General features: G+C 40.7%; 1 protein-coding gene across 1 annotated transcript in view; it reads right to left on the bottom strand.

Annotated features, from left to right (window-relative positions):
• Positions 1-4557: 4557 nt before the first annotated feature.
• Positions 4558-21376, bottom strand: part of Saxo1 (stabilizer of axonemal microtubules 1) — a 29927-nt gene continuing 13108 nt past the window's right edge. The window contains exons 3-4 of the mRNA XM_047524014.1: positions 19957-20159; positions 4558-5561 (exon numbers count right to left, since the gene is read on the bottom strand). Of these exons, the coding sequence (XP_047379970.1) occupies positions 4558-5561; positions 19957-20159 (1207 nt within the window). The remainder of the gene's footprint in view (positions 5562-19956; positions 20160-21376) is intronic.

The raw sequence follows: 21376 nt of genomic DNA, 5'->3' as shown, positions 1-21376 counted from the left end.
TGAGACAGTAAGACTATAACAAAAAGAAATTTAGAGGTCACCACATGAAAGAAAGGCCCAAAGTAACAGGGACTGCCTGCCCCACCAGCCACCCACAAAACAGGCCCACCCAGCACTGCCCTGATGTCAGAACTAGGCTGTGGTCTCTGCTCAGCTGAAGCTGCCCCTGAGTCCCTGGTGGTATTTAACAGGGATAGAGAAGATGACAGTGATAGTAAGGATGGGGGGACAAGACAGCACTGTCTAATGCAGGCTGTGGGGAACTAGGGAATGGCCCTGGGGTTCAGATGTTAGTGACTCCCACCAGGACTCCCTTCACCTACAAACACTCCTTGGCCCAGTCCTGATTCTACACTGGTTCACGTTTGCCCATCTGCTTGGCCAGCTGATGAAGTCATCCTCCAAGTATGTTGTGCATTTGAAAAATTGATGAAACCGCTTCAACTGGCTCCATGCAGGTGGAGGTGGGGGATGCCAACCTGCAATTATCTCCTTCCCACCCCACTCGCATATTTAAAAAATAATGAAATTATAAAATGCTTAAATGAAGAAAATAGGAGGAAGGTTCTCAATGGACAAGAGACTTCAAGAAATACGATGATGGAATAAAGACTGACGTATATAGAAGAAGCCATAGGCTAGAAGAGACAGGTGCAAGAGGGCAGCAGGTCTTCAAGGCAGAATCCAGTAGGGACTCAGAGTTGAAAATACTAGGCACCCAGAAGGTGGCAAATGGTGGAACATACAAGGGAATCACTAGCAATGGACACATCTTTCCCTGCCTCTCATCACTGCTTGGCCGAAGAGCATGAAGCCAGACCATAAAAGAAAAATGATACAAAAGAGAAAATGATACAAAAGAGAAAATAATACAAAAGCAGTAGAGTGGAGAAATCTTGAAGCTATTCTTAGTGCCATAATAAAGTTTAATTCGGAGAGGGGTTGAGGAACAAGTTCTTGATCCCCCAGAACTGAGGGCAAAGGACTAGGATCTTCACTCTGGAGTTGGACCCACTGTAATGTGAATCAGAGAAAGTTCTGCTCTGTCCTCTTAGCCTGCTGACCTCATGGCAAACCTGCCCACAGCCCTCAGTAAGCAGACATCACCATCCCGTGAGGGATCTCCTACCCAGCAGATGCCACATCCCCTAAAACCAGCAGACCACTTCCACCTATCCCAAAGTTTCCGCACCAGTAAAGCCCACCATCTCCTATGAATCAGACTCACTGGGAGACTGCTTTCCTCTGACAGTTTGCCATCTTTCAGCTTTGAAAGCTCTGCCCCGTTTTCCTCCCCAGAACATCATCCCCAAGAATCTCCTGGATTAGTACCAGAGAAGATTTTCTGCACAGTCATAAAACTTTTCTATCTTTGATCTCTAATAATTTTTAATTTTTTAGCATATCTATGCTAGGCTACAGTCGGTGACAGCTTCCACTTCATACTCATAAGTGAAAAATATACAGTAAAAATAAGTATGTACATAGTTTTAAGAGAAAACAATGGGTTTGAAGACTTCTAACACCAGGACATGAAGAGGACTCCATCAGGTATTAGAACATTGTGTGCACACACATGCATGTGTGCTTTCGAAGTAGAACATTTTCCCAACAAAGGACACCCAAATGAAAAAGAAGCTGCTCTGATCAGAGCAGAAAGGTAAAACCATCTGGCTCAGCTCTTTTCCTTCTCTTTCTAAAACCAAATTTCCAGGGAGTACAGTTAGCAGCTCCAACTCTGAACAATTAAAAAGTAATTTAGCAATATAGAAAAAAGTTAATATTTCACTTTGTAAAATGTAGAAAATAAAAAACATGAGTGATAACCCTTACCTGCATACTTGTGTCTACTAACCAAAGAAATCATAAGTAGATTCCACCAGTCAGAACTCAGCAATCTTTACCCCCACTTGCACTTTGTGAGTGTTAACCGTGAGCCAAGCTTAACTGATCTATGTATACTCTATCAATCAATCAAAACAACAAAACTACATGGCCAATATTGCCGTTATCCATATTGCCATTTTACATATTAAGCAATCTGACCCAGGCCTCATAGCTTATCAAGGTCAAGATGCAATTTAAGGACTGCGGGACTCCAAAGACCACGTATGCCTTTAGTACTCTGTTGTACTAGTCCCCATAATAGCTACTTGTATTCATCTTTATATGTTTTCTGAATTTTTTTACTTGTATCAATCACTTTAATAATATTAAAGATATTTTAATTTGGAAGCAAAAATGAATGGGGGGGTTGGTTTTTAATGCCAAGGGAAGCAGGCAAGGCAAGAATACCCTGGGTGGCTCATCCCCCCTGCAGTCACCATAGAGATGACCAGAAAGTCTTCTCCCAAACACCACAAAGATGGGGCTCAAAGAAAATCCCAAGGCTCTGCATGCCTTAGTCAAATCAATCCCATCCTTCAGCTTCTGTCAATCAGAAATATCAGAAAAGCTTCTTATTCTTGATTTTACCAAATACTACTATATAATTTATACTGAGAAGGAAGAGAATAAAGGAGAGCGTACAAGAATTTAAAATCCTAATCTACCGAAGCAGAACATGTCTAAAACGGATTAGTCAGCAAGTATCAGTATATGCATCATTTTTTAGGAATGTGAAGAAAAGTATTAGCCAAAACAGATAAAACAACAATTTAAAATTGTTCACCTTGGGGAAGTAATCAAGACAGAGGGTAGAAGAGCTGGCACATAGGGATTGCTGCATTTGCAAAAGCATTTTAGCACTATTTGGCTTTCCAAATCAAGTCTAACATTTCACTGATTAAAAAAAAAAAAAAAAGAAAAAAAAAAAAAGCAAAGCCTACCTTCCTTAGTGTTCTCCGTTGGCTTACTGGATTCTATAAGCTTGGATGCACAGTTTAGTGTGGTTTGTGGAGCCAGAAGATCTGAGACTCAGAAGATGCCAGGTGCCTACACCATCAGAAAGCAGATGAGATGGAGTCAGAAGACTTGGATTCCAGTGTTGGCTCTGCCACTCTCAGTTGTGTGGCTTTCAACAAGGTATTTGACCACTCTGAGACTCCCTACCCACTAAGGACAGATATCTAGATCCCATATAAATAAAGAGAGGATTAAATGATGCAGATCTCAACCCAGGGATCAAACTAAGTTCATGGTGAAAATGCAAGAAGTGGGGACTTGTATAGCCTGGGTCATGTAAGTGGGAGCCATGGACAGACGGAGCCCCAGGTAAGATAAGTTTCCCTGCTTGAGAACTAGGCCCTGAGAAGAAGACCAAGTCTCTAAACTTGGGCTGAAATCTCACCTTCTTCACATTGTTCTCAAGTTCCCTAGTACCATGAGTATATTTTAGGATTCTATGGTTTCAAGAGAGGTTAAGTGTGCCAGATGTCAGTCTGTGTCCTTCTATGTTGTGTGAGGCTCATCCCAACCCATAGGTCCATCTGACCCCGGCAAGGAGTCCCCTTGAACAATTTTCTTCCTCTATTCTGCTCGACAAAACTCAACTCCAAATTACTTGCTTTTGAAATCAAATTTGGTAAAACCTGGTGCCCAAGAGGAAAATCTCTACATCAGGACCTGGTCATCACTATATTAAACTTTGTCACAGATCTGGTCACAGCTATCATTTTAGGACAAGCAGGCCCAGAATTCCCAGAAAGCAGCACCACTTGGAACAATTTGTTCCAGGCTCTAAGCATCTAGAAGAACCCATAGCTTCTGCTCACAGTCCAGGGACCAGTTCCCACCTGTCCAGAGTTCCTTTTCACCTCTCCTTCCCATGGAATTAAAGCCTGCACTGGTTTGGGGGTGGGAAGAGGTTTGGCAGGTCCATGCACACAGGTCCTGGAACTGCCAACGACCTGTTCCCTTCCCTTTATCGCCCATGACTAAAGAGACCCACACCCTATCAGGTGGCACTATTCTTGCTTGTATATCATGCAGGAAAGAGGGAGAAAGATGCCTGTGAAGTTCCCTGGGCACAGAGGACCCAAAACAAGGCAACAGACCAGGCCCACAGAACCCCTACCAGTACGGGAAATGTTAGGAAGTTCAGCATAAAATTTCCCCAAAGATCCCAAGGAATAGACTATTGTCTGCATGGACAACACATGAGGGTGAACACATGACTTACAGATACAGTCCCCCCAAAATAAATTTATTCTTCGACACTCCAGACTTGACACGGATTGATCATTATGTCAATTCATACAATGATTAAATTACTAAAATACATCTGGAATCAGAAAAAAAAAAAAACCTGAGACCACCTTTGATTCCATGAATACAAGGTAAGGGACCTGACAGGGTGAGGAGGGAGACAGTAGAGGGAGCATTAAGAGGGGATAATTAGTGATTAAATGTTATTTTTCCTTGAGTCAATGATTCTCATTTTATTCAAGTGTCCTGGAATTGGTGATGAAGTTGGGTTTTGTTTCATTTTTCTTTTCTTTTTTTTTTTTTTTTTTTTTTTTTTCCATTTTGGGGAATTTGTTTTTTGTCCAAGGAATAATTCTCAATAGTTTTGCTTTTAAAAGTATTGTGCAATTTCTAAATAAAAAATTTTCAAAATCAGGCTGACACTGCCAAATCCCTCTGGTCAGGGTTTTCTGCATCAGCTACGGAGAGATAACTGTTCTGCCGAGAGCCTGCCCTAGAGACAGGCCTATATATCCTGTGCCCCAGAGCATCCACTTCCTCAAAGATGTAGCCAGGGGGCTCAAGGTATGCAGCTGGGCACTTGCACATTTCCTTGGGAGTGAAGCTGATGGTATAGGTGGTCTGGCCTTCCAAAGGAATATTTGTTTGTGGACCAGACCACGGGGGCTTACAGCTTTTGGTATTGATAGGTGGGTGGGGCACATAGTGGGCCCGACTGGTGGTCAGACAGTCCAAGGGCTCTGAGGGAAAGCTCAGTTGGGGGATGGGCTTGACCATTTCTGTCCGTGTGCTGGCCCACTGCCTGTAGTCGTCCTTGGTGGTGGTAGAGCTTTCAAAGCGGCAGCTCTTCTTGATCGGGAGCACGGGTCGGCAGGGCTGAGCAGGGGCTCCCTTAGGGTACGTATAATGGGCTTGCACAGTTGTCAGAAAATCCATCTTCTCTTCAGGAGGGACATAAGCAACTGGAGCTTTGGAGAATATCTGGGGCGTGGGCCAAGCTTGGTACTTATCTCGAAACTCAGTGGTGTTAGAGAAAGGTGTGTCGGTCCCAGGTGGCCTGGCTGGAGGCTTCAAGCTCTTAGCAGGCTCACCTAATAGGCCCCGGTAGGACTCTTTGTGTGTGGTGAGGCTCTCAAAGGGGATTTCACAGGGTCTAAATTTCTCTGCCTCATACACAAAGCGCTTCTCCACAGGGTGCGCCACATAGCTCATCTTGTAGTTGGTCAGGTCCTCCAAGGGGACGTTACAGAGCTTGGGCATGGCTGGGGGTTTACAGCTTCTGGTGTTCACAAGGCCTTTCATGGAGTAGTCATCCTGGTGTGTGGTTCTGCTTTCAAATTTGGCAGATGTCAGCCACTGTCTGTGTTCCGGACGAAGTAACTCTCGTCTTGGTTGGTTCCAAGGTAAATAATCAGCTGAAATTAAAGCAGAAAAGGTAATTAATAATAAATCAGGTCACCCAACTAGAATGTATTCTAAAAGGTCTCAGAGCTATATGCCAGTTTTCCAATGAGGTGTTCTCTGAGACAAGGTAGCAGACAAGGCTAGAGATGTAGATCAGTGGTAGAGCACTTGAATAGCAAGCATGAGGCCCTGGGTTCAATCCCCAGTACTACAAAAAATTTAAAAATCTTCATACATCCCAAATAAATGGGCACTATCAACATAATAACTATTTTATAGATGTGGAAATAGAGGCACAGAGAAATTAAAGAATTAAATCATAGATTAAACCCAGATTGACCCATGGTCTGAACCACTCTACCCTGGTTTAACAAAGAACACTGACCATGGACCAGTCAAGTCTTTCCAAACGAGATCTTGTTTTATCTTCATAATAACCCTTTGTGCTGAGTATGATTGTCTCCATTTTTCAGATTTCCAAAAGTAAAGCTGAGAAACTTGCCAAAAAGTCACATGGCTAATGAGTTAAAAATTGGAATTTTAAAAATTGTTCAACATCTCTGGCCATCAAGGAAATGCAAATCAAAACTATACTGAGAATTCATCTCACTCCACTTAGAATGGCAACCATTAAGAATACAAATAATAATAAATGCTGGTGAAAGTTCAGGGAAAGGGGAACTATCGTGGGAATGTAAATCAATACAGCCACTATGGAAATATGAATGTGGAAGTTCCTCAAAAGACTAGAAATGGAACCACTATGTGATCCAACTTTATCACTCCTTGGTGTCTGTCCAAGAGAATTAAGGTTAGCATACTACAGAGAAACTATATGCCTATGTTTGTAGCTGCACAATTCACAATAGCCAAGCCATGAAATCAATCTAGGTGTTCATCAACAGATAAATGGATAAAGAAAATATGGTATATGTTCACAGTGGAGTTTTATTCAGCAATAAGAATGAAATTGTGTCATTTGCAGAAAAATGGATACAAATGGGAGCATCAGGTTAAGCAAAATAAGCCCAACTCAAAAAGTCAAAAGTCATATGCTTTATTTCATATGTGGAAGCTAGAGGGAAAAAAGGAGAGATCTCATGTAAATAGAAGGGAGACCAGTAAAGCAGAAGAAGGGGATCCAGGAGAAAGAGGAAAGGAGGGAAAGGGAAGGTACTGGGAACGAAATTCATCAAATTATGCTGTATGCGTGTATAAATATGACACAATAAAAGTCACTATTCTGTACAATAATATATTCTGTATAATATAATCATACAACGAAAAACTAAGAAAATAAAAAAAAAATTGGAATTTAAGTCATACACTTGACTCCAAAGTCATGCTCTTCTGACAGCCTGCTTCAGGTTAGGGGTACTATATTTCTAGATAGAGTAAAGGTTAAGAAACTTATCATCAGAGAAGGTTTGTAGGAAAACTTCAGAATGTTTCAAAAATAAGAAAGATTAGCCAGCCATACTAGGAGATATCCATCTCAAGAAGAAACTCTGCAGTGGGGCTGGAATGGCCAAGATGCAGGGAGGCCCGGACCCAGAGAAAACCCCTGCGAGATGGCCCCCACAATCGTAAGGAGCAGACACTGTCCTCAGGCATCTGTGCAGGGGCTTCTGAAATGACTTGACCACGCAGACCTTCAGGACTGCTCCAGAACTGAGTCCAGGTGAGAAAACTCCAACAGTCAGCATTGCAATTCAACCACCTCCGCTCTGCCACCTTTCTTTCCAGAAGATCTGGCTCACAGCCACAGCCTACATTGCCCCATTGTGCCCATAAATTGCCAGGCCTGAGGTAGCCCGTATGAACCTAGAGAGCCCTCTGAATCCACAGGGAATCCTCTTACAGCTTTACAAAGGCTCAGAACAAATGCGGCTTCCCAGGAGCGTTGGATGTATAGAGTCAATGTTAGTGAAGTCCACAGGTACGTTTTTGAACAGCTTTACTGAGGTATAATTTGCATAACATAAAATGTACCATCTAAGAAACCTTTTCCTAACCCAAGATGTAGATTTTAACTGTTCCCATATCCATCTCTCGTTCTTTTCTTTCCTCCCCAGCCCCCATTAGTAGGGATGGAATACTGGGCAGTGTATAGCTAGGCAAGTGCAGCACCACTAAGCAAAATCTCAGCCCTTGACCTTTTCATTTTTGAGTATGGCATGAGATAAAGGTCTAAGTTCATCTTTTTGCATGTGGATCTCCAAATGTCCCAGCATCATTCATCAATAAGACTCTTCTTCCATACTGAAATGCCCAGTCTTCATTGGGAACAATTGGAAGTAAATTTGAGGGTTTGTGTATTCTCAACACAGTTGCATTGTCATTTACACCTGTCTTTCTGTCGGTACCACACTGTCTTGATTACTGTAGCTTTATAGGAAAGTTTTAAAATCAGGAAGAAAAAGTTCAACTTTCTTTTTATTTTCCAAAAGCATTTTAGTTTATTCTGATTTATTTAAATTTCATATATAAAATGCAGAATTACCTTGCCAATTTCTTTTTATAAAAAAAGCACCTGGTATTTTGATAGGGATTTGCTTTGAATCTATAGATCAATTTTGAAGGAACTCTCTTTCAACAATATTGAATCCTCCAATCCATGAACATAGAATGTCTCACCACTTTAGATTTTATTTCTCTTTTCACTCTGGTAATTTTCATTGTGCAAATCTTGGCACTTATTTTTTGTAACGTATCTTTTTTAAAAATTCTATTTGTTCTAGTTAGTTATACATGACAGTAGAATACATTTTGACACATCATACATATATGGAGTATAACTTCTCATTCTTCTGGTTGTACAAGATGTAGAATCATACCAGTCCTGTAATCATATATGTACATAGGGTAATAATGTCTGATTCATTCTACTATCCTTCCTACCCGCTTACCCCTCCCCTCCATTCACTCTCCCCTCTACCTAATCCTAAGTACCTCTATTCTTCCCTACCCCCCCCACTTTATTGTGAATTAGCATCCTCATAGCAGAGAAAACATTTGTCCTTTGGTTTTTGGGGACTGACTTACTTCACTTAGCATGATATTCTCCAGCTCCATTCATTTACCTGCAAATGCCATAATTTCATTCTTCTTTAAGGCTGAGTAATATTCCATTTTGTGTGTATATATATATATATATATATATATATATATATATATATATATATACCACATTTTCTTTATCTATTCATCTGTTAAAAGGCATCTAGTTTGGTTCCATAGTTTAGCTATTGTGAATTGAGCTATTATAAACATTGATGTGGCTGTGTCACTGTAGTATGCTAATTTTAAGTCCTTTGGATATAAACCAAGGAGTGGGATAACTGGGTCAAATGGTGGTTCCATTCCATGTTTTCTGAGGAATCTCCATACTGCTTTCCATGATAGTTGCACCAATTTTCAGTCCCACCAGCAATGACTGAACCTTTTTCCCCACATCCTCACCAACAATTGTTGTTGTTTGTATTTTTGATAATTGCCATTCTGACAGGAGTGAGATAACTTAGTTTTGATTTGCATTTCTAATTGCCAGTGATGTTGAACATTTTTTCGTATATTTGTTGGCCACTCATATCTCTTCTTCTGTGAAGTGTCTATTCTGTTCCTTTGCCCATTCATTGATTGGGTTATTTGTTTACTCAGTGTTAAGTTTTCTGAGTTCTTTACATATCCTAGAGATTAGTGCTCTATCTGAGGTGCATGTGGTAAAGATTTTCTCCCATTCTGTAGGCTCTCTCTTCACATCATTGATTGTTTTCTTTGCTGAGAAGAAGTTTTTTAGTCTGAATCCATCCCATTTATTGATTCTTGATTTTATTTCTTGCACTTTAGGAGTTTTGTTAAGGAAGTCAGATCCTAGGCCTACATGGTGAAGATTTGAGCCTACTTTTTCTTCTAATAGGTACAGGGTCTCTGTTCTAGTGCCTAAATCTTTTATCTACTTTGAGTTGTTTCATGCAGGGTTAGAGATAGGGGTTTAATTTCATTTTCTTGCACTTATTTTTCAAATTTATTTCAAATATTTTATTCATTTCCAGGCTATTGAGAATAGAACTTTTTTCTTGCAATAATACTTTGCATGTGTGGTGCTGAGGATCAAACTAAGGGCCTTGCGCATGCTATAGCCATTATACCACTGAGCTACACCCCAACCCTGGGAACTATTTTCTTGATTTCATTTGGATTGTCAATGCTAGTATATAGAAATGTAATTGATTTTTATACATTACTATTCAAGACTGACACCCCGATAGATTCATTTATTAGTTCTAATAGTTTGTGAATACTTGAGGATTATCTGTATATGGGATTATGTTGTTTGATAATAAAAACTGTTTCATATCCTCCTTTCTAAACTAGATGCATTCCTTTATTTCTTGAATTATTACACTGACTATACAATGTTGAATGGAAGTGGTAAGAGCTGACATCGGAGCCCTGCTGTCATTTAGAGTGAAGGCATTTGTTCTTTCCACATTAAGGATCACATCAGCTAGAGAATTTTTTGTTAATGCACCAAAAATCAAATAACTCAATCAATAAATGGGCAAAGGAACTGAACAGACACTTCACAGAGAAGAAACACGAATGGTCAAAAAACAGGAGCCAGGCACGGTGGTACTCACCTATAATCCCAGTGACTCAGGAAGCTGAGATATGAGGATTGCAAGTTCAAAGCCAGCATCAGCAATTTGGTGAGGCCCTAAGCAACTCAGTGAGACCCTGTCTCTAAATATAATTAAAAAAAAAAAAAAAGAGCTGGGAATGTGACTCTGTAGTTGAGTGCCCCTGGGTTCAATTCCTGGTACTAAATTTTATATATATATGGAAAAAATGTTCAACATCTCTAGCACTTAGAGAAATGCAGATTAAAATTACACTGAGATTTCATCTCACCCCAGTCAGAATGGCAATTATCAAGAATACAAGTAACAAATGTTGGCAAGGATGTGGGGAAAAAGATACACTCACACATTGCTGGTGGGACTGCAAATTAGTGCAACCACTATGGAAAGCAGTGTGGAGATTCCTTAGAAAACTTGGAACGGAACCACCATTTAACCCAGCTATCCCATTCCTCAGTTTATACCCAAAAGACTTAAAAATAGCACACTACAGTGACACAGCCACATCAATGTTTATAGCAGCTCAATTCACAATAGCTAAGCTAAGAAACCAATGTAGGTGCCCTTCAATGGATGAATAAATAAAATGTGATATATATATATATATATATATATATATATATATATATATATATATATATCACAGTGATATGTTGCAAAAATGAGGCAATATATATAATGGAATATTACTCAGCTATAGGAAAAATAATGACTTTATGACCTTAGCCAGGATGGATGGATCTGGAGACTATTACGCTAAGTGAAATAAGCCAATCCCCAAAAAATCAAAGGTCAAATGTTCTCTCTGATATGTGAATGCTAACACACAAAAATGGGTGGGAGGGAGGAATGGAGGTTCAGTGGATTGGGCAGGGTGGGGAGAATGGGGCAAGAGGAGGAGGAACAGGACAGTGGGATAAATCTGACTTAACGTTCCTATGTACGTAAATATATCAAAGTGAATCTCCACATCATGTACAACCACAAGATTGGGACCCTAATTAGAATAAGATACACTCCATGTTTGCATAAAAATGTCAAAATATACTCTATTGTCAACTAAAAAGGATAAAATAAAAAGTTTTTGTTAATGCTCTTTACCAGGTTAAGACAGTTCCCTCCTATTCCTAGCTTCTTGAGAACTTTTATGGGTATAGGAATTTGCCAAATATTTTCTATCAACCATGTGACTTTTGCCTATTACTTTATTAATGTGATATATTACATTAATTAACTGATGTTTTATCAACCTTGAACTCCTGAAACAAACCCCACAGTTTAGTTTGCTCTATAATTGTTTTAAGAGAAAAGTTAACATTTGCCTAGTTACAAGTAACTTCATTTCTTTGTGTACATTTATTTTACTATGTGTATCATTTCCTTTCAACCTGAGGATTTCCCTTAGTATCTCGTACAAAGCAAATCAGTTTTTTTCTGAAGATGTCTTTATTTGCCTCTTTCTTTTTACAGACTGCATTTTGATTCATCGTACACAAATGGGGTATATCATTTCATTTCTATGGTTGTGCACAATATAGATTCATACCATTTCTGTAATCACACATGTACATAAGGTAATGATGTCTGTCTCACACCACCATTTTTCATACCCACCCCCTCTCATTTCCCTCTACATAATCTAGAATTCCTCCATTCTTCTCTCATCCCCCAACCCCATTATATATCATCATCCACTTATCAGGGAAAACGTTCAGCCTTTGGTTTTTCGGGATTGGCTTATTTCACTTAGCATGATATTCTCCAATTCCATCCATTTATCTGCAAATGCCATAATATGTTTGCCTCATTTTTGAAACATATCACTGGATATGAAATTCATGGTCGACCTATTTTCTTTTAGTACTTCAAACAAGTCAACCCACTCTCTTCAGTCTTCCATCATTTCTGAAGAGAATCTGTGACTCTTGATGCCATTATCCTGTATAGGATGATATATTTCTCTTTGCTACTTTCCAAATCTTGGTCTTTCAATAGTTTGACTCTAACATGAGTGTGTTAGAGTTGATTCCATTTGGATAGTGTATCTTGGATGTAGAGCTAAATATTTTTCATGAAATTTGAGGAATTTCAGCAACTAATCCTTCAAATATTTTAATGCCCTTCTTTCTGTTTGGGAACCTAGTATGAGTATTTTGGTAGACTTGATGTTATCCCACATGTCTGATCTTCTGTTCATTTTTATTTTCTGCTCTTCAAATTGAATAATCTATATATTAATCTATCTTCATTTATACTGATTCTTTCTTCTATCAGCTCAAATCTGTTGAGCCCCTATAATGATTTTTAATTTGTTTTGGTTATTGTCCAACTCCAGATATTCATTATTTATTGTTTATTATTTTCTTTTATTGATATTCTCTATTTGATGAGTGATTGTTGTCATACTTTCCTTCATTTCTTTTTTTCTTGGTGGTGCTGGGGGTTGAACCCAGTGCCTTGTGCATGCAAAGCAAGCACTCTACGAACTGAGCTATATCCCCAGTTCCCCTTCATTTCTTTAAATATGACTTTCTGCTGTTGTTTGAATATATTTGTTCAATACTTATCTGCTAGCTCCAACATTTGGGTTCCCTCAGAGATCATTTCTATTGACTATTGACTGCTCTCTTTCTCCTATTCATGGATCGCATTTTCTTCTTTATGTTCATGTTGACTTTTTGTTGATGACTTACATAAGATGCTGCAGCAACTCTTAATTCTAACCCCTCCATTAGATCTGTTTTTGTTTATGTTTAGTGAAATACATACACTAATTTTATAGTCTTATCACTCCTTCGATTTGTGGTCATTGATATTTTAGCTCATCTTTCAATTCTTTTTATTTTAAAATCTGACTTCTCCCTGTGTCAGCATAGTTTAGCAGTCAACCAACAATTAATCAAAAGTTATAATTAAGCACCTCAAACCAGCAAAGCTTCCACCATTTGCCAATGTTTCTGTGTGTGGATTAGAAAACATAATCAAAGATAAGACAGCTTATAATCTGAACTGACTTCTATTTTCTGCTGAAATTTCTCGTGTCTCTTCTGCACCAGCTCTAGGCCTTATAATCAGCAAGGGAGAGACAGACCTCTCTGATCTCTCTGGAGCCTGCACACAGCCTTGACCCTATGCCTTTCACACCACTAGGAATATGTGTGAGCTTATCAAGGTCCACTGTGTAAACCTCATTCTCTGAATCTCCCTGTTACATTTCTAGTTTGTCTTTTTATCTGTTTCTCACCACAATTAGTACCACAAACCTCAGACTACTTGCAGAATTTATCTTCTCTGATATTTTTCCATTGAGATCGCTGTTTTTTTTTTTAAATCAAAACCTTTTGGTATGCACTCTCTTCCAAATCAATTTAGACCTCACTGGCACCAAAGGTTTTTTCATTTTGTTTTGTTTTGTTTTGTCACAGCCTAGCCTGCCTAGGCAGGACAACCCCACACATGCAATGGGAGGAGGAAGGCAGGAGGATGGAAGCAGCTCTAGGACAACACCCACAGGTGCCCACTGCTCCTAACCAAGGGGCAGTAGTTTCTCTTGAATAAATAACCTCCATTTGTCATTTGCTTTTTTACTACCTTTTTTTTTTTTTTTTTTTTTTTTTTTTTTTTTAACTACTTTTACATTTGCCTTATTTTATCATTGTTTTTTGGGGGAGAGAATTTGCCAAGCTCCTTACTCCACCACTCCAGAACTCCTGACATTCCCACCCCCAGGCACATTCTTAAGTTTACTTTAGGCCAGTAATACTACCAACTATTTATCCAAAATTGACTTCATTTTAATTGAAAATCTAATCTTTCTCCAAAAGCCATTAATGGCTCTATCAGCATCTTGAAAGCATTAGGGGTCCTTACAGTGAACCATCATGCTGAATACAAACCACATGTTCCACCTCAGACTTAAGGCCTCAATGAAATGGGGCATCTACCTGTAGATACCTGCACAGTGCCTCAGGGGTGAGTGGGACAGGGTTTTGCTGGCCTTCTTCTGTGATGGATGAAGTGTTAAGAAAACAGGTTCCTAAGCTCAAAGTTGCCTCATGTGATTCCTGATACCCAACAATACAGTTTAAACCACATTATTATTCAGTCTAACTTCCTCCACCCAGCATTTATTACACACACACACACACACACACACACACACACACACACCTACCTCCACAAGGCCCTGAAAAACCTCTGAATTTTGAATTCCTCATGACAAAGTGGAATTCACACCAGTAAAACCCTTCGGGGCCAGAGTGTCATGTGGTAATTGGCAAGAACCTCTTTAAAAAGGATTCTGTGCTATAATGTGTCTTTAAAAAAACAGCTAAACCTAAAGCTGAGCATCAAGTAATTACACTCTCAATCTTTCCAATTGCACAGTGTTTTGGAAATGTCACAAATTACAACCAAATGCTGCTGAAGCATATTTTATTGGTGGTTTTCTGAACCTCAGAAAAGGTGCTGGTCATGAGTAGAAAGGGAAAAGCTTGAATATTTTTCTCACAGAACTAATGTAAGCAGAGCATATAGACAAAATATAGATAGCACCCCTTGAAATACACATATTTAATGACCTTGGCCTTTGGTTTTGCCCTCCTTCCTTTGGAAAGAGAATCAATATATGGCCATAAAACACTAAGGTTGTTATGGGACTTACTAAGGCAGCAAATTTTCACAAGAAGTAAGTCATCCAAGGGACGATACACCAAAAGCTAAGGCAAGAGTATGACCCCTCATACATACATGAAGTTCTTCAGGACTGACCCAAGGGCAAAGTAAAGGTCATGGCCTTCCCCAAACCTCATCCTGCCTCCGGCCAGGACCTATAGGGTAATTGGATGGGTGAGAATTTGTGTAAATCTATTGCCACACACTGCCACCTAGAGCCCTTGCAAATAATGGATCAGAACCATTCATTCATTTATTCCTTTATTTACAAACCTTTGAACTCCATTCCCTGTTGGAAGTGCTGGGAAGACAGATATTGGGCATTTAAGACCTTGTGTTGGAAGCCATGGTATCATAGGGCAATAAAGGAACGAATGAAACAATCATATTAATGAAACATAAATATTTGCTATGATCTGAATGTCCCCCAAAATTCATGTGTTAAAACCTAATCCCCATTGTAGTATTAAGAGGTAGGGCCTTTGGGGAAATGAATAAGCCATGAGAGCTCTTCCTGAGTGGATTAGTACCTTATAACAGGGTTGGAAGGAAATAGTGTAAGTCCCCCCCCCCTTTTTCCCCCCTTTTCACCTTTCGCCATGTAATAACACAGCAATAAGGTGCCATCAAGGAAAGAGGGACCAGGCCTTAACCTGCTGGTCTTGTTCTTGAACTTCCCAGCTTCCAGAATTGTGAGGGGAAAAATTCTGATTTATAAATTATCCAATTTCAGATTTTTTGTTATAATAGCACAAACAGACTAAGATAGTCTTATTCAAAACAAACCATTAAGATGTAAAGTTTTCAGCGGGCAATCAGCTGCTTCAAGATGAAGCTGAACATCTCCTTCCCAGCCACTGGCTGCCAGAAACTCATTGAAGTGGACATGAACACAAACTTCATGCTTTTTATGAGAAGCGTGTGGCCACAGAAGTTGCTGCTGACACTCTGGGTGAAGAATGGAAGGGTTATGTGGTCCGAATCAGTAGCAGAATGACAAACAAGGTTTCCCCATGAAGCAGGGCGTCGTGACCCATGGCCATGTTTGCCTGCTACTGAGTAAGGGGTACCTCTGTTACAGACCAAGGAGAACTGGAGAGAGAAAGCACAAATCTGTTCAGGGTTGCACTGTAGATGCCAACCTGAGTGTTCTCAACTAAGTTATTGTAAAAAAAAAAAAAAAAAAAAAAAAAAGGAGAGAAGGATATTCCTGGACTTACAGATACTACTGTGCCTCGTCCATTGGAACCCAAAAAAGCTAAGGAAGATGATATCCACCAATGTTGTCAGAAACCCAGGACCAAAGCACTGAAGATTCTCTCATTAATTCACATGCCTTACAGCAAAAGCATGGGTGAATTGCTCTGAAGAAATAACATATTAAGAAAAATAAGGAAGAGGCTGCAGAATATGCCAAACTTTTGGTCAAGAGAATGAAAGAAGCCAAAGAAAAATGCCAGGAATGGATTGTCAAGAGACACAGGCTGTCCTCTCTGAGAACTTCCGAGTCCCGTCAAAAATAAGAATTTTTAAGAATAACAAATAAATAAGATCAGACCTTCAAAAAAATAGACATATAGGTTGCAAACTAGTACCTATGAGTCAAATTTAACTACAAATGTTTCCTTTAGGTACATACTGATTTGTTTTAAAATCTGAATTTTAGAGGAAGACTATGAAATCCAACCTCAAGTTCATATGTATCCAGAACAAAAACCTTGCCCATCTATGCATGCCTGGTCCTGAGCAGTCCAGTTGATGCTAGACTGCTATTTGTTTATTAATTCTGTTTAAGTAGGCAAACAGTTTACAGGTATCAGAAGGTTAAGAAAAATAAAGAAAATTATATTTTCTCAATTTTGACTTTAGCAGTAAGAAAATGTCATCCATGATTTGGTTACAGGGGTGGAATACTGTTCTATGGTTTTCAGAGGGCAGTTTGAGATGTAATATCACAATGAAAGGAAGGGATAGGGGAAAGCTGGAGGTAGAAGAGATTAAAGCATGAGTGCTGGGTTGGTTTTGAGAGAGAGGGTGTGTGTTTACTTTGACGGATGAGTAGTTTGCTGAGAAGGAATAGGAAAGACTTGAGTAACGCCATTAGTCTTGCTCCATTCTTGCAACCCCTACAGCAAACAAGGAGCAGTTCTTGTTCCCAGACCTCTCCCTGCACCTAGGAGGGGAAGGGAACTGAACTGAGCAGGCAGGTGCTCTGAGGAGCCTCTAGCCACAGTGTTTTAGTCAGCTTTGTCACTGCTGCGAGTAAAAGACCTGACCAGAACAATCGGATGGGAGGAGAAGTTCATTTGGAGGCTCACAGTCTCAGAGGTCTCAATCCACAGACAGTTGAGTTCATTCTTTAGGGTTCAAGGTGAGGCTGAACATCAAGGCATAAGAGTGTGGCAGACAGATGTGATTCACATGATGATCAGGAAGCAGAGAGAAGTCACTCACCAGATACAAAATATATACCCCAAGGGCACACCCCTAGGGACCCACCTCCTCCAACCACACCCTAACCCCCTTTTCAGCCGCCTCTCAATCCCATCAGGTAATTAATTCACTGACTGGGTTAAGGATCTCATAACACAATCATTTCTTCTCTAAACCTTCTTTCTGTCTCACACATGAGCTTTTGGGGGACACCTTACATCCAAACCATAACATACACCAAGATTAACAAACCACGGGAACCATAAAGAGGATACGCAGGAGAGTTTGTATTTGGACCTGCCCTGTCAGCATCCCTTACTCCCTCCGTCTCATGGGAGGCAAGAACCTGCTCCCGTTTGATTCCTCCATCCCACCTCCTCAGTATCAGTGGTATCCCATTTCTGTCTTCCTGTAAGCTCTGGATGAAAAGGGTCAGGAACACACCCTGTGAAGGCAAATGCCACAACATCATGTGCGTAGTTGTAATGGCACCTGCTCTGAGGAGATAATCTGCCAAGAAAGTAAAAGGAGAGATCTTTTTTTTTTGCGGTACAAACTCAGGGCCTTGTGCTTGTGAAGCAAGCACTCTACCAGTTGAGCTATCTCCCCAGCCCAGGAGATCTCTTGACACCTTAGAGCTTACAGTCTGGCCAAGGAGACAAATGTTACCTAAAACGAGACTGTACAAAGAGTTACAAGACAAGGGAGTCCAGGGCACCCTTAGTTGGCAGGTCAGGGGGCAGTCTGGAAAGGCCTCTAGGAGTATGTGATTCAGCCACCAGCTAAAGGATGAGTGGTAGACAGAGGAAACAAGGAATCACGTGTGCTAAGTACCCTGCCACAGAAAAGTGGTGGAGGAAGGGAAGAAAAAGAGGACCCTGAGGCCAGAGCAGAGGGGCTCAGGGAACAGGAGCCAGAAACTATAAAGCATTGGTGGAGTCAGTAAAAGTTTGAGACTTTATCCTAAGAACTGTAATCATTGTTTGAGGGGCTTTTGGTAAAGAAGACATTGGTAAGGGGTGAACTGCAATGAAGGAGCAGGGAGCAGGCTATATGAGGAGGGACAGACCCAGCAGGGGCCGATGGTGAGAGAGAAGGCTGAGCCATCAATAGACCAGAGGCTCCAGAAAGGCCACGTTCTGTCACAGTGGGAGTGGAAAAGACAACTGGCCAGGACAGGCTATTGGGGTGCACAGAGGTTACAGAGGTGGGATAATTTCAGGCTATGATAACATGCAGAATGCAGCTTGACAGAAGACAGAAGAAGGCATTAAAGATAAGTATGGGGACCGTCAGGTTGCCAAAGAGGCTCATGCCAGTTCAGCCCTCAAACTCAGTTCCTAGAAGCAGCAGAAAAATCAACCACATGCGGGGTCCAGCCAAAAAACAGATTTAGAACTCCTTTAGGAGGCTTCTTACATCCCCCCAGCCTCCCCACCTTCACTGCCTCCACCCACTAAAATGCTCCTCCTGCATGTAAAAGCAACCCTTATCACAGTCCCTGAGAGGTCCACAAGCATGTCATGTTTCGCATGCCTTGCCAGGGTGACAGTGTACCTCATAAGCATCAAAGTTACTGATTACAAACCTGGCCTCTGTTTCCTGGCCTCAGTCTTTGTGACTGTGCTCTACAGTGTGGGTGACTGCTTCACTTCTGGCACAACACACAGGTCTCCACGTGTTGTCTCTCCTACTAGACTAGGAGGTCAAGGGCAGGTCATCAGCTTCTTTCACAGTTCCTAGGACTATGCCTGGTATGTAATAGATACTTGATAAAACTTGTATTATGTGTTTCAAAAAGAGCTAGAAGATAGGATTTTGATTGATTTCACCATAAAGAAATGATAGATGTTTGAGAAAATAGATGTGTTCTCCTTCATTTGAACATTATACCATGTCTTTCAGAAGCCCCATAAATTATTATGTGTAAATTTAAAAATAAGAATATATTTTTTTTAAAATGAACCAATCCCATTTATATAAGGTTCAACAATAATTTAAGATGCTAAAAACTAGCATAATGGTTACATTCTGGTTAGGGAGGTGACTGGAAGGAAGGAGTAGTCAGGTGATATTTCTTGATCTGAGGGTTGTTTTTTATCTAGTCAAAAATTCACTAGTCTATATAATCATGATTCATGTACTTGTCTGTATGCATGTTACAAGTTAATATTAAGTAGATGAATGAAACCATTGGTCAATCAGTAGTAGAACCCAACTTAAATTTGAAATGCTTCCCCGTTGTAGGATTCAAAAGGCAGGCTAAGGCAGGGTGTGGCCAACATTTTCTATAAAGCCCTGCAGCCTGCAGGGTCTCTGTCATGACTGCTCAACTTTGCCACTACAGTGCAAAAGTAGCCATGGATAATGCGTGAACAAGTATGGCTGTGTGCCAATAAAATACACTTAGAAACATTGACCTCTGAATATCAGGTAATTTTCATACTTCCTGAAATAATAATAAGCTTTTGATATTTTCCCAATCATTTAAAAACTTTAAAACCATTCTTAACTCTCCAGATAGACAAAATCAAATCACTGGCCAGATTTGATCTGCAGGAAGTTGTTTGGTGATCCTTGCTCTAGAACATGTTTCCCACCCTGCACACAGTCTCAACCTACCCTTCCCTACCCTGCTCCTCCATCACTCCCCCACCTTTGTAAGTAGGCAGACACTCCATCTTGTCACCACATGGATATTTACTGTCCCGAGGTTTGATGGGGTCCACTCGACAGAGAGGGTAGGGGTTGTAATCTTGTTTATAAGTCGTGAGTAAATCCATATTCTCTTCACTTGGGATGAACTGTCTGGGCTGGTAGACTTTCACTGGTACTATTCTGTGAGGCCCAAAATCTCTCCTGGAAGGAAAATAAGGAAAGGTCATTGTCACCAGTGCCTTGGAATAAGGTTGTGTTTTCCATTCAACCCACCTTTATAAACGTCTTCTGAGAAGCATTTTCCTACTCTGGCCAAGCAACTGCTCTTTTTCCTCAATCCCCCACTTGGAAGAAAGGCGCCTCCATTCCCTTCTCATCCAAGCCAGACACCTGGTTGTCATTGTGACCCCACCTCCCCCATGGTCCCAGAGTCTACTATTCACCAGGTACATCCCCCCCATCTCCTCAGATTTTCTTTCTCCCTTGATTCAGAGATACTGAATGGTTCTCACTTGGATCATGTGACATCTTCCTCCTAGCTACCCTCAGCTTCCTCCTCCATTCTAGCCACTTCTATGTCAATCCCCACAGTACATCTAGATTCCCCTGCTTTAAAAAAAAAAAAAAAAACTTCCAGATAACTTCCAACTTTCTAGAATGATTTATAAGCTGTGCTGGATCTGGCTCCTACCTTACTCCTCACCCTGTTATCCCCACTTCACCCCACCTGCCCACACTGCACCCTATGCACAAGGAACTGCTGAAAGAGCCCCTCTGCACCTGCTCCCTCCACCTGCCTTCCACCGACCCTTCACTGTAGAGCTAACTCCTGTTTTTCAGGTACCCCACCTTTTTCTCTGTGATCCCAAGAGTTCCTCCTGCCAAAATTTATCTCCTTTTCCTCTACTTGACCTTATAGAAAATGCAGAAAAGAAAAAAGTACAACAACTGGAGACCCTACAGCTCTTGTTTCTTTACTCCAATATCAGTGCCCCCATTATTTAGGGAGTAAGAAAACAGTAGAATCAAAAAAGCAGGATGGTTTTCACTAAATCAAGAGAAGTGCCTTCCTAAAGCATTACACAGTTATAAAAGACCCAGGTGCCACCTACACCACCACCAGGAGCCACTCTGGCAACATCCAGCTTAGCATGGGCTTGGGCTGGCCACCAGCACAGTATCAACTTCCCACTTCTCAATACTAATGTCTCCCCACCAAGGGCTCCTGTTTTATACAATAGACTGCTTTTGCCTGGAACCCATTCATCCAACTGGACAAGGGAAAGGTAGATTTTCCCTGATGGTGCTTGCCAGAACAGCCCCACCAAGGGAAAGGGAAGGTTTCCGGACAGGAAAACATTAGGCCCAAACACCAATAAAACCTACTTCCCGGCCAAAATCTGGAGCAGCATTACTGG

Source organism: Sciurus carolinensis, chromosome 14, assembly GCF_902686445.1.
Source record: "Sciurus carolinensis chromosome 14, mSciCar1.2, whole genome shotgun sequence".
Taxonomy (NCBI): domain Eukaryota; kingdom Metazoa; phylum Chordata; class Mammalia; order Rodentia; family Sciuridae; genus Sciurus; species Sciurus carolinensis.
This window is presented reverse-complemented; position numbering and strand designations above follow the sequence as displayed.